Here is a 16,255-nt window from a genome sequence, read left to right as displayed (position 1 = left end):
CTTACGGACAAGTTGGTGAGCAATTCTTTGTATGACACATTCGCGAGAACTTCTATGTTGTTGAACATACGTAGATCGGACGGAAAAAAAAAATTAAAAGAAATGTGACGAGCTATTTGACTACTTTGAAGGATTACACCGTATTTATGCTTGTAACTTCTTTCAGCCCAATCCATGAATCCCGAAATAATCCTTTCAAATCCCATAGTCCGGTGCGAAACATGTACTTCTTCTATAGCCCATAAAGAAACAAAACAAAAAAAAAAGCCACGTCTTTATTCAACCCGCCCATTAGTAGTATTATTGACCATATCCCATGCCTGTCGCATCCCCTCTTTCAGCTCCTCCTGAAAACCCAACTTCCAAGAGATCAGTGGGTCGTGCACAGCATCCGGAATCTCATACAAATGAACCGTATTCCCTACTGCTCGCATTTTCTTCGCAAATTTCTGCACAGGATTGTAGAACAGCTCTGCGGTGCCAATCTGCATCCATAGCGGTACCGAGTCTGTTTTGAATGGGGCCGCGAGAGGGCAGAGGTATGGATCAGAGGACGATATAATTGTTTCGTTATCAGTCAGTTCTTGGAGCCCCCATTTGAGGAAGCCCGGTCCGATTGTGTCGATGCCTTTGTTTCTGTTGTCTTTGTTGGCTTCGTCATCCGTGCCATGCCCATTGACCCAGGGAGACCAAAGGAGCACTGCAACAGGCAGCGGCAGCGCATTCACGCCGACCCGCGATTGCGACGAAATGATATACCGTAGCAGAGCTAGAGCCAGCGTGCCACCGGCTGAGTCACCGGAGAGGATGATCCGGGATGGATCAATATTCAGCTCGTAGAGCAGATAGAGGTAAGAGGTGACTGCGTCTTGCAACGGGGCCGGCCATTTCCCCGTTGGCGATGTTGCCAGACGGTATTCCGGGCAGAACACGGGGATTCCATCGAACTGCTCGCTTAACGTGCGCAGTCCGTGTCCACAATATTCCTCGCGCGAGTCCAGCAAAACGAAGGCGCCGCCGTGGAAATGCAGCACGACTTTGTTGCTGGTGTCTTTGTCGTAACAATGGGGATACCACGTGCCACCAAGCGTCTCGGGCTGGATGTTCTTATTGCTTTGCAGGATTCCGCTGTAGAATGCCTGCAGGTCTGCCCGGGGACTGCACTTGACGAATCGCTCGCCTTCGTCGCCTGGTTCCAGGGACATGGGCACCTGCAGCTGGATTGCAGTCACGTAGACGACGGAGAGCCTCGTGGCCTCGGACCCGAGAGCCAGCTTCCAGGTCCAGGTTTTTCTGGGCCGCAGCGAGTGCGGGATATAGTAGATGGAAAGAAAGGATAGTCGTGCTATAGCCCTCACCGCGGCGCAGACAGTATAGACAGTCTTGACTGGTTGGCGCGCCAACCAGCTCTTGCGATGCGCCATGGCGGGCTGCTCTCAGTACTAGCCCTAAGAACTGATGTATGTATGTATGTATGTATATGTATATGTATATGTATTGCAATATTCGAAATATGGCCGGAAACATCCAGACAAATTCTCAATTTCTGCTTCATACATATATATAATCTTGGAAGACTTCACCGGGGGAGCGAGAGAGATGCATTTTTCTGTGTCACCTTCGGACGCCCATTGTCACTTTACTTTTTCTTCCCCCCTGGGCAGACAAAGAAGGCTGAAGCGGTTAGTGTATGTGACCGATCTAGTGCCTATCCAACCACGTTCGAGTCGCCACGCCGTGTTCACATCTTGGCGGACCCCTATTCCTTGTCGCCAGCCTCGAGAAATGCAGTTTCCAGATCGGCACAAGACTAGATCGTGCATTATCACCAAATTTCTTGGAAGTCGCTTGAATCAGGCACCCAGGCATAGGTTGCAGTAGGCTGGTAATGACCCCGGACAGCCCTAAGGACCCCCCAAACCTAACTTAATCGATCTCATTCATGGGATATTAATACTTCTTGCAACTATAGCAGGGGTTGATGAACTCAAAACCAATCAACAGCGATATATTTAGGGCAGCGGAAGCTCTCGCCGTACATCCGAGGTCTTGGTACGTACCTGTGCTAGCATGGAAAAATCCACGCTAAATATTTTCTTACAAATAACAATACTCTGACACAGAAGCTTGGAGTTACTATGCTAGAGAAATCTCAAATCATATATGATGTAGATAAACTATGTAGATAAATTCTAAAATACAACACGCTTGCCAAAAAACAACTTACTCTGAATTGCCATAACCAGTTGTCACTCTCCAAGCGCGAAGAGGCAAGGCCTGCAATTTGAGCGCCGTCGGCCGTATATACACGTAGAATGTGACAGCGCCAATAAGCACGCAAAGCAAGTTGGTAATGTAATAGCCGTCGTGCTCGACTACGCATTGGCCACCTCCGGCCTGGCAGCGACCCTTATCTGCCTCGAGCGCGCAGGAAAACGCAGACGTGACCAGGTCGCCGGTCAATTGGGAAGCATCTGGAGGCGTGGTGGGCGGTATACAGGTCGCTGATGTGAACATGTCCACCATCTTGAGAATGAAGAATTTGGGGAATGTTCCTCCAAGATTAGACACCCTAATCAAAAGTCAGGAATCGCAGTAAAAGGACAAATGAGAGCATTGGGAAGACATACGTAGCCAGCAACGTCATATAAGTTCCGCCAATGGCTGGATCAGAAATACGAGCATGGAATGCAGAAATCGCCACGAACATGACCGTATTCATAAAAGTGGACAAGACATGCTCTGCAATGGTAATTAAGATGTACCAAGTTGGCACGTCGGCTCCGGCAGGATATATCATGACGGTGAATTGGGCAAATAGTGCTGCTGCAAGCCGACCGACAAAAGCCCAAGACCACAGTCGCATTGGCGTGTATTCGGTCGACCATTGACCAGCATAGTAACCTAGAGCAATCTCAAATGGAAAATCAATCAACACGACCAATGCCATGTTATCCTGTCCGAAGCCCTTGTCAATGAGCTTCAAACTAGTCACGGCATCATTGGCTTGAAATCCGATTTTAGCAATCAGATGAAGCACAATGATCATCTGAATGTTCCGCAATTTAAGCACACTCCACATGCTGCGGTATACCTCCATGATGCCGTCTTTGTCCTTGGTGCGCTCCTCTTTCTTGAAAAGGAACAGTCCAATAGTGACGATAATGTACGCCCATCCGGCGAAAGCGATATAACCTCCGAGCGAAATAAGACCACGGGCCGGGTCGACCGTGGCTTCGGTGCGGAACCACCGATTGGCGAACTCTGGGGAGTTGAGAGCAAGGAAAACAGTGTACGAAAGGAAATGTCCGGCGGTGAGGCCCACTGTCTGGGCCGTAGAGGCATAGGAAATGTTTTGGGGTGAAAGGAGTGTAAGAGCCCAGCCATCAACAGCAATATCCTGGGTTGCGCATAGAAAGACGAGAAAGAACCACCATCGGGTAAAGGCCCACACGGTAGAGTCGCTGTCACCGGCAGTCTTCATCATTGACTCGACCTGGGAAGACAAATAAATCATGGCGAGACCGGAACATAATTGGACAGGCGTAATCCAACTCTTCCGACGACCAAAGCGTCTGCTCCAAACTGCATCCACGATGGGGCTCCATAGCAACTTTAAGGAATACGGATATGACGCCAAGGAGAACACGCCGATTTGGCCGTAAGACAGGTACGGTTTCAAAAGGAATGGCACAGAACCCATGGCCAAGCCCATGGGTATACCCTGCAGGAAGTACAACAACACGAGCAAGAGGAAATTCTTTCGGTCTTGTTCCGGCAGGGCAAAGAAACTTGTGTTTTGCAACATCGGCGTGCTGGGTACGGCGGGAGGGTCATCGTCCAGTGTGAAGCTCTCGCGGCCCATGACCCTGGTGGCATGCTGTGCGGAAGAGGGAGCCTCAATTGATGGGTCTTTCCTCCGCATTTCAAGACGCGAGTTCATATCGCCGTCGGAGTGGCCGTTCTGGCCCGTTTCTATCGTCAGGCGTGAAGGAGGGCCCCGTTTAGGTGTTTTATCGCGAGTCCGGCGCTTCATCGGTTTTTTCGGGCGCGATCCAGAGTTTCCTTCAAGCAGCCCAGCGTTTTCTTCTTGTTCGTCGGCGTCGCTCGCAGAGGAAGCTGATTCGTCGTGTACGTCAAGAACGGCAGGCAAGTCTCGCAGCTCCAGCTCGTTTTGGTCTTGTGGGCACGGAGTGAGGAGCAATGTTTAGTAAAATAAAGAGAGCGTGATGTGATGTCTTCTTCAGACACAGGAGTGTTGATTTTCTAAAGAGCGTGTGAAGTACCTGGAGTAAAGGTTGTGGAATGCATTCAGGCGGCGGGAGGCAAGCTGGCCTCAACAGGAAAGTGTGTAGTTGTCTCGTTCCTGATTGGGTCCCATTCCACCTGCTGGAGCTTAAGCTGCGCCCGCGTGCACACTGTTTTGCTGAACAAGTCAACCGTCAGTTGAGCGGCATGGCGACAAAAACACAAAAAGCAATTGAATGAACGAGTGACTTGTTGCACGACGAGTCCTTGCAGATGTAGTTCCCTGTCAGACGGCGATTGCGCAAGCAGGGCCGCTGCCCCAGGCACCACGGCTGTGCCAAGACCGCTTGTCCTATTTTGGCAGAAAAGTCACGTGAGACAGACTAACTGTTTTGAGATCATACGTCAATTCACAAGTTCATCATTGGTCTATATACAGTATACACTACAACTAGCCAAAGTTTTCCACATGTAAATATACCCCCTGCAAGCCGCTCCCCTTACTCACAGCTAGCTCGTCACTAGCCCAAACCACGGCCGATCGGACCGACACTGACAGTCCCAGAGGTCCACAGACCGCAACGGCGGTCTCACCCTGTGCCTGGCATATCGCTCCCGCTAGAAAGTGGTGAAATGTAGGACGGCCCGTAAGTATGGCTGCGTACGGTGCAATGCCGAGCTCATTCTTCGACGTCGAAACCTTTTTCTCTGTGATTTCAATCGCTGGGTCGTTTGGTGATTGCTGACAGCATTTACATCCATCATTGCACTGGCATCCTACTTTTGAGCTGGAGGAAATGGAGTCCCCGGCTATGGAATCATCGCAAGTGATATAGATATTAAAATGAGTCTCAATGCCCGCTTCTGCTAGCGCTTCAAACGCGGATTGAAGCTCTTCGGCAACCCAGGATATCCAGCTCTTCTTTTTGATCACCCAGGTGAAGTGGAGCACTCGAAGAGGTAGTGGCTTCCGTTGTTGTGCTCGGTGTGCGAGATCTAATAGATTTGACAGTGTGAATGTCACACCCGTTGAGCCGGCAATCAGGACTAGTGTGTCAAAGCAGCCCAAATCTAGTTGTGAGCTGGGACACGGTCCACCGATCAGGGTTCGATGTGACTTTTGGCTTTCGGCAGCGGCAGCAGCGTGGATCTTCCGGGTAAACCCCCTGTACGACCGAAAGAGAAAAACGAGATCGCCGTCATGAGAAGTTGGTGTTGATAGCAAGGTTGCCGGATGCGCCCACACCATGTCAAAGCGGGGGATATACACTCGCGCATACGAGCCGGGGTTCCAATTTTTGATATGTCTATTTGACACGCGAATTTTGGTAGCGCCGCCATCAAGCGCTGTCAAGGTGCATTTGCTCGGCGAGAAATTATTAACCGCACCCCACGCAATCCGGACAAGCTGGCCAACAAGATACAACGCAACGCTAATATAGATATAATTCGTCGAATAAGGCGACGAAGTTCCATAAAGATGATACGCGAGAGCAATGGTGAATCCGAAATAGGTAAGCACATGCTGGACAACAAAGAATTTGTACGAGAGGTATCGTAACGGAGCCACGGTGGTCAGATTCATCCAGAGCAATATAGCATATGCGGCCATGCCTGTTGGCGGGCATTCGTCAGTGTTCCACTCGAGCGCCATCAACCCGTAAATGTCCCATGCATGGCCCTGGAAGGCAAAGTGAAAAGTTGCTAGGAGGAGCAACCCCCGAGAAACCCATCGATGGTAGACGTTCAACCGTTCGTACGACAAGTTGCATAGTAGGCCAATCAGGTTCGTCCGACTCGAAAGTAGGACCAACAAAGGCATCTGTGCTGCGCCGAGCCAGCCAGCGCGGATGCCCAGGGCTTGGTAGTGCTGAGCTCCCGGAACGTCGTCATTGGTGAATACGAGAGCAATTAGAAAAGCAAAGTATGCGGCGCAGACGAAGAGAGAGCCAAAGGGTGGAACTTTCACCCATGAGGACGCCCTTACGGGAGTGATTTGCAGGTAGGACAGTTCGCGAAGAATGGCAGTCGCGGTTGCCACAGATTGAGTCAACGCGTTGGTTGGTTGTGCAGGTCGTGCTCTATTTGCAGAGCTTGCTCTGATTCTGTGATATATCGATACATGGCCGGCGTCAGTCAGACTCGCCACCAGCCGGGGAAAGGAAAGGAAATCCCACCTCGTTTGCAGAATCACCTTTTCCACCAAGTTGGAAATCGTGGCAATGCCGATGACAACGACAATGCCATACCAGAAATACCGTGCGTACTGGTTTCCCACGACGCCGAGGACAGAGTCGTCGAGAATCTCCTGCAGAAAGTCGACGGCCTGGGTCTCATTTGAGAAGTCGACGCCGGCAGCAGTCAGCGGCCCTGATGAGGCCGTGCTGCCCATGCCCATGTCCATGTTGAAGTTAGTCTGTCTTTGTCGGACAATCTATGGCATGGCATCAGGGATGGCAGTCGCCAAGTTCCGTCCACTGTGCCATTGGGAAAGCATTCTGGGTCACGCTATGCACGCAGGACATGACATGCCATTATTGTAATGCGTAATGCCAAATCCACGTGAGGATTGCGTCCTGTCACTTTTCCAAAAGCTGAGGAAATTTGCCGGCAGCCAATCACAGCGGCGGATCGCGGTGGATTCTTCTCAAATTTGCTCATTCCCGCGCAACCTAATTCCATTTAAGCAATTCGCCCGCCAATCACAGCGCCGCCCTGGCAAGCCGAGCATTACTGTGCTTATACCCTATGGCATATGCCATATGGTGTTTACTTCAATCCTCACTTCGCCCTCAATACACACAACGGCATCCATCATGTCGAGAACATCCGACGCAATGGCAATGGCGGCGACGACAGCAACGTCCATGTCCATGTCAAGCACGGCGGCAATGTCAATGTCCATGGCTTTCAACACGGACAACCTGTCAACCATGATCTTCTCCACAGCATGGATGCCCTCGACCACGGGTCAGTATGTCGGCTCGTGGTTCTTCATTTTCATCCTGGCAGTGATATGGCGGGCCCTGGTCTTTGTGCAACGCCGGCTCGACCAGCACTGGATTAAGAAATATTCGTCGCCCTCACATACCGATATTCTGCGAGAAGTGCCCGGCTTCACACACTCCAGCTCTGTTCATGCGTGGAGGTTATCTGTCAATCTGCCACGCGCAGCGCTGGCATATGTCACACAGTCCATTTCATATCTCCTGTATGTGGTTTCTTCTCTCCCCTGAAGTAGCCGCCCGCTAAATCATGCTGATAGGATGATACTGGTCATGACGATGAATGTCGGATTCTTTTTTGCAGTGACGATTGGATATTTCATGGGGGAATTGGCGTTTGGTCGGCTAGGGCTGAAGTGATGCTTTATTATATAGATATACTCCGTTATGCGATTGGCATAAAATAAACGAGCATGGTTATGTGTTTACTGTTCAAACGAATTTGATTCTTACAAAGCCTAAAGGAGCCAATCCCAATCGGGCTCTAGCGTAAACTGTCTGACTAATCTTGAAAACAGCTTCACCGCCAACCAATCAAAACGCTCTGTGTCCTTCTGTTTGAAGTATTACTACAGGGAAGAGAAGTATTCAGACGACTTTCGCAGCTCTGTCCGCTCTTGGATGATTTGCCCAAGATTTTCCGTCTGCAGAAGCTTGCGAAAAATGGTCTTTGCTCGACTTCCCTCACATTGGCCTTTCTCATGCTCAGTCTCAGAAGCATCACGCTTAGAGAACTGAATGCCTGGAGTGACAGCAACACAGTTATACTGTGCCTCAGCCGCTCACAGTTGACAGATCTCGTCTGTCACGCATGCGCCTGTGCAGCTTGCCACATTGTATCCCCGCCACTTACGCGCATAGTATTCGTCGATTGCCATGGAGTTAGATTCCAGCACCTCGGTCAGATTATGCCAAAAGGCCGGGGTCGGTTCTGCTAGTGGACGGTGGCGTCATTAGCGGACCGTACGCCTCTTTAACTGTGTAGTACTTTTCCCATACGGGACCGTCCGTTTGGTATGTGCTGGTTGACATGTTGGTAATGTACTCCGTCATATCAAGCACTGCAAAAGTCACCGGGTCAACATCGTATACTCGAAAGGCTGGATTGCCGCTGGTTGGTGTCAGCGCCGGAGCGATATACAACACTCCAACGGCTGTATCAGCAGTTTGGTCGGTATATTTACTGTAAGCAATTTGAAACTCGTCTTTATGGGTGTGGCCTGTAGAACGATGCAAGAATATAAACGCGTTCACCAGCATCCTCGGCTGCTTGAAACTCGTCAACCAGCCATGCCAGCTGTCCGCTTGGGTCTGTTTCCATAGTGGCCTCAAAGAGCCAGAAGTTGTCTTTGTAGTACATCATGGTATTTAAGGAGATAATACGCAGATTTCCTCCCGGATAAACTACCGAGTACGCTCCTGGGTTTGTGGCAGCGGTTGCTGCAGCGGTAGAACCAATCCACGTCGTCCACAGAGCGGACAATGCATCATATGTGTACTGGCTACTGATGGTCGTGTTGATGTCGGATGGCGGGAAGCTGTTGATGGGGTTAATATCGTGATTGCCGACAACGCCATAAACGAGAGTTAAATTGGTCATTTTCAATATGCGCTATCCAAGTCACTGACGACCTCGGCATTTGTGACTACCCATTCTGCCCCTTCCACCACATCTCCAGTGAACAGGGTCAAGGCGGCATTTGGGACAATCTCCTGGATAGCCGCATACAGACTCTTTTCCAGATCGAACGGGGCATCACAGTTGTGATTGCCCCAAGGCCCTGCGGGATATGATGTGTTTCCTAGGCCCTGGGCAGCGGTGTACGCTCGACAACAGATGTTATCAGAGCAGTTATAATTAGCCCCGACCTCATAGGAGAGATCGACGTGAACATCACTGAAATGGACTATCTGGATTGGGGTCTCGCCGCTGACAGCAGGGCGAGTTTTATTGGTCTTAGGAGATGGAAAAGGAACCGTGTAAGGAGTCACAGCCGGATAGTCACACAGGCCAAAGATGGTCAGGCAAAACCAGTCCGACGTGAACGAGCCAACGGTCATTTCTCGCAGGTCATGTGCCAAGATAGGCCCCTCTCTGGCAATGATTCCAGTGCAGACATCTTCGGTTTCGGCTTGGAGACGAGGATGTAGTAGCTTTTATGGCGAATATCTGCAGGGATTGCCAATAAGTTGCCTAAGGTAGAAATGCAGACAAATGTTGTGGTGTAAGCAACGGAGAAATTACACTTGCATGCCGGCGGCCCGTGCACAAACGGCTAGCGCCTCGACGTAAACAAACAGCTTGAACTTCCACTTGACATCAACCACAACCACAACCTTCTATAACTACACAATGGACAGCGGAACAATTGCAAACATCGACAATTCGATCGAGAAGCTGGACTCGGAAATCGCTAAAATCCGGCAGGAGAGTATGTCTAACCTTTTTGCCAGTAAACAAGACCACATCAGCTAAGACTTCAAAGTCAACAACTTCCAGAATAGACGACGCTTGCTATCAGCCAGTCTCCTATCGTCGGATTACGTACGCCAACGAATCGAACAAAGCAATAGCCAACGCGATGGCGTCGTCGCCTCAACTTCTACAGCTACTGTCGCAAGAAGCGTACGCGAAGAAGTCTCATCGTTGCTTAGCAATGCGCATAAACACCGCGAAACGAACCTCCACCGCCTAGCATTTGCAACAACGTCATTTCCCTGGAAAGATCCAAATCCGTATTCAGATTGTCCCAATCTGCTGGGTATAAGAATTGATGTATCTGAGCGGGGCGGCACATTTGCGAAACCGTATTATGTGCTTCTGCGACGGGAGAAAGAGGACAACACAACACCAACATCGTCGTCGTCGGTACAAAGGCAGCGTCGGTCAATGGCTCTTTTCTCCATCTATCGACATACGATCCCGGCATTCATTCCGATAGAGAAATTGGCGCAGAGATATCTCCCGCAAGCTCGATCTATCCGGAAGCGGGGCGAGGCGGACGATGAGATCGAGATGCTAAAGGCGAAAGCGAAAACAAGGAAACAGGACCTCTCTACTTTTGTGCGACAATTGCGCAAGGAGATAGCCGCGTGGCATGTGCGCCGTGATTCGATTTCATGGCTACAAGAACGTACGGGTGTTACTAGCGAGAATCACGATGGCGATGAAGGTGTATCCGAGCAAGAGGAAACGGAAAGACAGCAAAATGATCACGCAACGCTTCTTGTGTCACTTGCTGCTACATCGCTAGAATGCAGATATGTGCGATTGGAGTGGAGAGATGGTAGGGTCGGTCGATTCAAAATATCGAACGCGGGACTTGTCGAACGGGCGGTTGTTATTGGGGACAAAGGCCGCGATAAAAGAACCGAGACAATTCTGATGGGAGGAGATCGGCGAGTTGAGACGCTGGTTGGTCGGTTATTGAGTACGTAGATGAATATTTGTGCAACTCTTTTAAGGCGACCCGATAGAAAATTGGACTCCATTCAATGACGACGCCACGTATATAAACAGGGTAGACATGACATCGTCGCAAGATAAATCAACGCCATGCGTATGTGCACAAAATAATTACATAATTTGCAGTATGAGTCATTAAATGTAATGTATGAAGAATTGAAATGTAAAATGGGTATCAATTAAGGTGAAGAAAAACAAACTTGCCGCCCAGGGTATCTATCCATGGATATTGTGGTATATAAAGCGAGGTGGTGGAAGGGAAATGCATATGGCGTTTAAAAAGGTAACTGGACAAGGAAGTAGAATACCTTTTGAGTCAGATATAAAAGGGCACGGTGTCAGTTTCATAGCCGTTCAAGAGGAGGCGAAAGGGTTCTTTAAAATGGGTATATCACGGTCAAGAAGAGCACGACTATCTTCATCATGATCCGGAACACTGAAAGAAATAATCGGCAAGGGACCATACGGGACGCCATTCTGGTGCTCAAGCTTTGTCCGCAGAATAGCTTCTTCGATATTCCAGCGTCGTCTGAGCCGATGCTTTTTCGCTTCAAAGACACGAAGCATCTCCTGCTCTGCGCGCTGATGGTCACGCTCAAGCTCTCCAATGGTTTCCGCGTTTTTATGGACGAGCATCTCCAATTCTCTCTCTAGGCGAGCTGTCGTTTCTTGTAATCGCTGCTCTTGCCGCTCGCGGAGAACCTTGATACGTGCTTCGTGGAGCCGGTCCATCGAGTCTCGGTCCAGATACTCCTGGGCCAATTGTTCCTTTTGTCGACGAGTCACGATTCGATATTGCGGTTGTTGAGAGCCGCCATCACTACTATAGCTGGCTTGCGATTGACGACGCGGTATCGGCTCAAAGCATGCTGAATGTGGCCTCGATTCTCGTCCCGAGAGCACTGGTGACTGTGGAGGACTCGAGGTGCTTACGTATCCCTCCATATATTTGATGCGGGTTTGTGAGTTTCGCTTTGTTTTCTGGAATTCTTTCATTTGATCGATTTCCACGGAAAGCTGTCGTTCCTCCATTCGCGAAATATATCCATTATTCTGTATCACATGATTACATGCACGTGGTTAGTCTATCATTCGAAATGGTCGAACCGTGGGCTCCTTCTCACCTGCTCTTGTTTCTCCTTCTCAGCTATTGCGTTTTGCCTTTTTCTCTCCGCGATGACTACCAAGTGCGCCTCTTTCAACGAGTCGAGTAGTTCATTTTGTAGACGCACAAATCTCGATCTTTCCTCTCTATGCCTCTCAAACAGGCTCTTTAATTGCGCATCATCCATGCTTCTCTGCAAGGCCGCTTCGTCAAACACGGGCACTTCAACCTGTAAAGTGACTCCTTGCCCTTGCGCTTCCCCCTCGGGATGATCGGCTTCGGTTGATCTAAGAGGCTTTGTCTCAACAAGAACCGTACTGGTCGCCGCTCCTCTCCCTGCTGCTGCTTCATGTTTCTTTAAACTTATATGCGCATTCGGGGGCAGGTTGACGGCGGACGGGGTGCGTCGTTTCCGGAACGGCCTTCCAAGGGCATTGATAAAGCTAGAGCGTTTCCGCTCAGTCAGCCTCGTCCCACTCGAGGTGGAGGATGGAGAAGGAATTTGATGCTGCGACTGGCGCTCATGCTGTGCTGACGGCGGAATTATTCTGATATCACATGAACTAATCGATGTTGGCCGCGTAGAGAAGGAGTCAATGGACGGTATACTGCCGGAATGCCCGCGATCGGACAGCGTTGTTTCCGACAACGAACCAGGAAGCTGATCGAACGACACGACGCTAGATCGAACAAGGTCCGCGAATGTGTGCGGATGGGTGAGCGACGGTCGAGTGCGCGTGGAGCCGGCGGATGAGACGGATACATCCAAAAACCCGGCATTGATGGTTGCTGCCAGCGAGGCTGCAATGTGGATGTCCGGTATTTTCAAGCCAAGTTGGGAGGCTTCTGCGACGAGCCGCTCCTCAAGATTCTCTTCAGTCTCGTCTTCCTGAAGCAGGAGTACCTCAGTTCGATAGCGGGATTCTTCCGTCGCTAACAAGGACGACGTTGGTACCGACTCTTGCGAAGCCATCCCTTGGACGAACGGACGCCCCGAATTTCTAGCCCCGGTGCTGTACGTGCGATTAGGAAAATAATAAAAAAAAAGAAATTCGAATAAAAGAAAGAGCAAGGAACACGAAACTCACACGGGGTTAAGTGGTGGGCCCCCTGAGCGTGGAGTGCCCTAAACAGGCTCTTTGCCTCTTGTTAGTTGTTAGAGAACGATGGCAAGGAAGCGTGGTGCCCCACTGATGAGTCGATTCTTCATTAACTAAAGCTTGTTGGGGGCTTTCGACCCGCCATGCGGTCATGGTATCATTATCAATATAGGGCAAGGAGGCACGATGGCGAAGACCGAGATGGCCCATGAGAAACTCCATGCAGGCATCAACTTGACAAAGTACGTAGCAAGTACATACCTGTCGACACGTCGGGACTGATAGCGCCGTCCCGAGCACTTGTGGGCGGCGAGCACGGGAACCACCGACTGTCTCCGCCATTGGCCGCCGCCCGCTTTGAACTTTGCAGAAGACGAATTTCCCACCGCGAAATTTCGATCTTCCATGTGACCAGCCAAGGCAAGGTCCTTGTTGATGATCGTCGGGACACTCTACAGGGGCGTTTTTATCTAGACAACTACGGAATACACAGTACATGCCCGTTTCAGCGGTAGATTGCCTTTATGCCACGTGGTCGCGGTCCGATCCGTCCCAATCGTGATCTTCTGGTTGGTGGACGCTTTCAACCCGACTATAGACATCCACGGTACACGCAAGATGAAGCCTTGGCCTTGTAACATTCCAGGGGAACGCATATTTGACATGACCGGCTATAACAGTCTGGCAATTCTAAGCATTCAAATTGTGCCCAGACACTAGGTCCTGTCAATCTGCATGACCCCAAACGCAACCGTTTGTATAACTAGGTGCTATAGGAATAGATAATAAGCATAGAAATAAAAGCATCACCAGAGGAGGTTAATTATAAGTTTAATAATAATAATATAAGGATGGTTACTCTTAATATAATTTTTAAGACTTACTTTAATCCAGATTATTTTTAATTAGCTATTAGCTACCCTTGCGAAACAAACATAATTACAATATAATATTGTTCATTGCCACCATTAGTAAAATAGTATACTTTAAATATTGACTACAAACCCCTAATATCTAGTGATGATGATTTGAGAACTTGCCTAAGACCATTCAACACTGAATCTGAACTCCCGCGGTCAGTCTAATATTCACTGGTTATGTTCTTTGTCACTCACTTATAGTTGCTTCGTTGAGATACTTCTGCACTTTGCCCTCATGATTGCCAAACTGGAGATCACACAAGATTTTATTGAGAGCTTCCAATATGTTGATAAGCTTCATGGATAGGGTGGTGGATAAAGACACAAAGGAAGATGCACAAGAGACGAAGGGATGGATGCCACGACAAAACCGACAGATTTCTGCCAAGTCCGATAGCTCAACCAAGACAGGGGACAAAGACGAACCAACCTGCCAGGCCAAGGTGAAACGCGCGGATGCACCCGTGCTTGTGACAATAGCAACGGGTTCAAGAATCTTTCTAGCACGGTGCGTAGCAAGAGAAACGCCGACTGGGTCGATGGACAGGGATGGGCCATCAAAGCTCGTAAGTTGTGCAACCTCTCCACTCGATTGCTACGGGCTAACCTTACGGAACAGAATGGCCACTGGCTGGCGTAATGAGCACTACCAGCTCGTTGCTAGGTATGTCACCATTGCGCGCCGTCAGACCGAAGAGGTTGACTCGTGCGGCAATACCAAACGCGTGGTCGTCATCCCCAAACGTAACTGGCAGGGATATGCCTACGATATTCGAGCTCAGTGTAGTAAGGTTATCTTCCTAACCCGCACGGCTTCAGCAACCATCTGGGATGTAGATAATGCGAAGAAAACGTATGGACCGTTCACGACGGTGTGCCTATACGGCAGGGGCTGGATTATGATCAAATCTCGGCGAGAGGGCAAATGCTGGAGAACGCCACGGGAACGTACGTATATTGAGCATCAACTGTAATACATTTGCAAAGCGGCTGTATTAGGACGTCGCGTAGAATTAGGTTTTGATTGGAATGAGGAATGTAGCTAGTTGTCATGTTGTCAGATTCGGTGGGATCCACTACCCGAAATGCCCTTGCTAACTCGAGGGATTTGATACGGAAATAGCCCTAGCCCTAATCAAAATCGTCGTGGCTGCTAACATACGCACTACTAAGTGACATATTGACAGTCAAATAATTCAGGAGTAATATGCCCAACTGTAACCTTCTCAATGAATACATCCCTGAAAATCAGGCATAGATTCAGCATAAGCAGTTGGCGGATGCTTAATTGACTCCCTAGCTGGGAGAGTGTTGGGAGAGTGTATTGAAAAAATCGGGCAGAAATTCGGGATTTGCAAGCTTTGCCTGCGATAACATATCAAAGAAGAGGAGGGTTGGTTTTATCTGACAGTGCCACCGGCTTGCGAGGCAAGGTCACTCCAGAGGCATTCATGATTCGAAATTCCCGAATAAAGTGCCCATCTTGATCAAACATCTGACGAAATACAGTAACCCGGGAAATTGATGACAGCTCACCCGCTAACTGAGTTTTTCCATTCATTATGCAATGGTCGCCATCCTTTCTGCTCAGTATCATCGTACACAAAAAAATCGGCATTCACTTGAGCAGGTTGATTGATGAGGCGGAAGCTGTACGAATTCTGTAAACCATGCCTTTTACTAATCCCACAGGCCACCATTCGTAAAGCCACAAGGTGGTACAACTCCTTTCGGTCCCGAGACAGTAAGCACAGTTTCTTCATTTAGCAATGACACCATCAGCGCTATCAACTCCAGTGAAACTTTGCCTTGGTGCGCTTGATTGACGCTGTCAATTTCTCTAAACCAGGTGGTTAGTTCGGGGTGTATACGAGGGTTCGTCCATCCCAAGAGCTTCTAATCTGCTCACCCGGACAAGCATATGACTTTCCCGCCAGCTTTTCGTCACGAATAGATGGAATCAAGTGGACAAGGGATCCGCCACCAGCGGGCGTATATCCAATTATTACCCAAATAGGCAGTCAAGTAATCAACCGGACAGGACGGAATACCGACTGCTGTCAATCCCAACGATACAACAAATAGCAAACTGGAGATATCGGGCATATCCTCAGTGTAACAAAGCAGTATTTGATTGTTCTACTGAATAAAAATGAACCAACGTCGTTACGTTGGTGTCGGAGATAATGGAGTTTGTCTAGGAGATGTCGTCGGCTAGCCCTAATCCGTCGGAATCGGGCGCCCGGTCTTTTTCCGTGTCCGATCCAAACATCGCATGTACACATGTATAAATCGTGAAAGATGCAGGTGAAGGGTTAGAAAATAAAAATCATAATCACTGACTGTTCTTGCTTTATATAAGACAGTTATTCAACTACTTATATATAGGCTTACAATTGAGTCATCTCATC

At 49.3% G+C, this 16,255-nt stretch overlaps 6 protein-coding genes across 6 annotated transcripts; 2 read left to right on the top strand and 4 right to left on the bottom strand.

Moving 5' to 3' along the window:
* Positions 1-275: 275 nt before the first annotated feature.
* UA08_01871 (hypothetical protein) lies at positions 276-1,424 on the bottom strand (the record flags this gene model as incomplete). The annotated part of the gene is made up of 1 exon (XM_020261583.1): positions 276-1,424. One exon carries the CDS (start codon positions 1,422-1,424, stop codon positions 276-278), a length of 1,149 nt encoding a protein of 382 aa, XP_020122933.1.
* Positions 1,425-1,759: 335 nt separating this feature from the next.
* UA08_01870 (hypothetical protein) lies at positions 1,760-7,183 on the bottom strand (the record flags this gene model as incomplete). The annotated part of the gene is made up of 6 exons (XM_020261582.1): positions 1,760-1,810; positions 2,061-2,085; positions 2,228-2,572; positions 2,631-4,179; positions 4,753-6,682; positions 7,052-7,183. 6 exons carry the CDS (start codon positions 7,181-7,183, stop codon positions 1,760-1,762), a joined length of 4,032 nt encoding a protein of 1,343 aa, XP_020122934.1.
* Positions 7,184-8,159: 976 nt separating this feature from the next.
* Positions 8,160-9,314, bottom strand: UA08_01869 (hypothetical protein; the record flags this gene model as incomplete). Its single annotated transcript, XM_020261581.1, has 3 exons — positions 8,160-8,473; positions 8,508-8,865; positions 8,922-9,314. The coding sequence occupies 3 exons, from the start codon at positions 9,312-9,314 to the stop codon at positions 8,160-8,162; spliced, it is 1,065 nt and encodes a 354-aa protein (XP_020123410.1).
* Positions 9,315-9,606: 292 nt separating this feature from the next.
* Positions 9,607-10,692, top strand: UA08_01868 (hypothetical protein; the record flags this gene model as incomplete). Its single annotated transcript, XM_020261579.1, has 2 exons — positions 9,607-9,685; positions 9,740-10,692. 2 exons carry the CDS (start codon positions 9,607-9,609, stop codon positions 10,690-10,692), a joined length of 1,032 nt encoding a protein of 343 aa, XP_020123409.1.
* A 381-nt stretch (positions 10,693-11,073) lies between these two features.
* Positions 11,074-13,331, bottom strand: UA08_01867 (hypothetical protein; the record flags this gene model as incomplete). The annotated part of the gene is made up of 3 exons (XM_020261578.1): positions 11,074-11,772; positions 11,844-12,837; positions 13,186-13,331. The coding sequence occupies 3 exons, from the start codon at positions 13,329-13,331 to the stop codon at positions 11,074-11,076; spliced, it is 1,839 nt and encodes a 612-aa protein (XP_020123404.1).
* A 797-nt stretch (positions 13,332-14,128) lies between these two features.
* UA08_01866 (hypothetical protein) lies at positions 14,129-14,890 on the top strand (the record flags this gene model as incomplete). Its single annotated transcript, XM_020261577.1, has 3 exons — positions 14,129-14,352; positions 14,464-14,792; positions 14,856-14,890. 3 exons carry the CDS (start codon positions 14,129-14,131, stop codon positions 14,888-14,890), a joined length of 588 nt encoding a protein of 195 aa, XP_020123403.1.
* Positions 14,891-16,255: the final 1,365 nt, after the last annotated feature.

This window comes from Talaromyces atroroseus (assembly GCF_001907595.1).
Source record: "Talaromyces atroroseus strain IBT 11181 chromosome Unknown scaffold_1, whole genome shotgun sequence".
Classification (NCBI taxonomy): Eukaryota; Fungi; Ascomycota; class Eurotiomycetes; order Eurotiales; family Trichocomaceae; genus Talaromyces; species Talaromyces atroroseus.
This window is presented reverse-complemented; position numbering and strand designations above follow the sequence as displayed.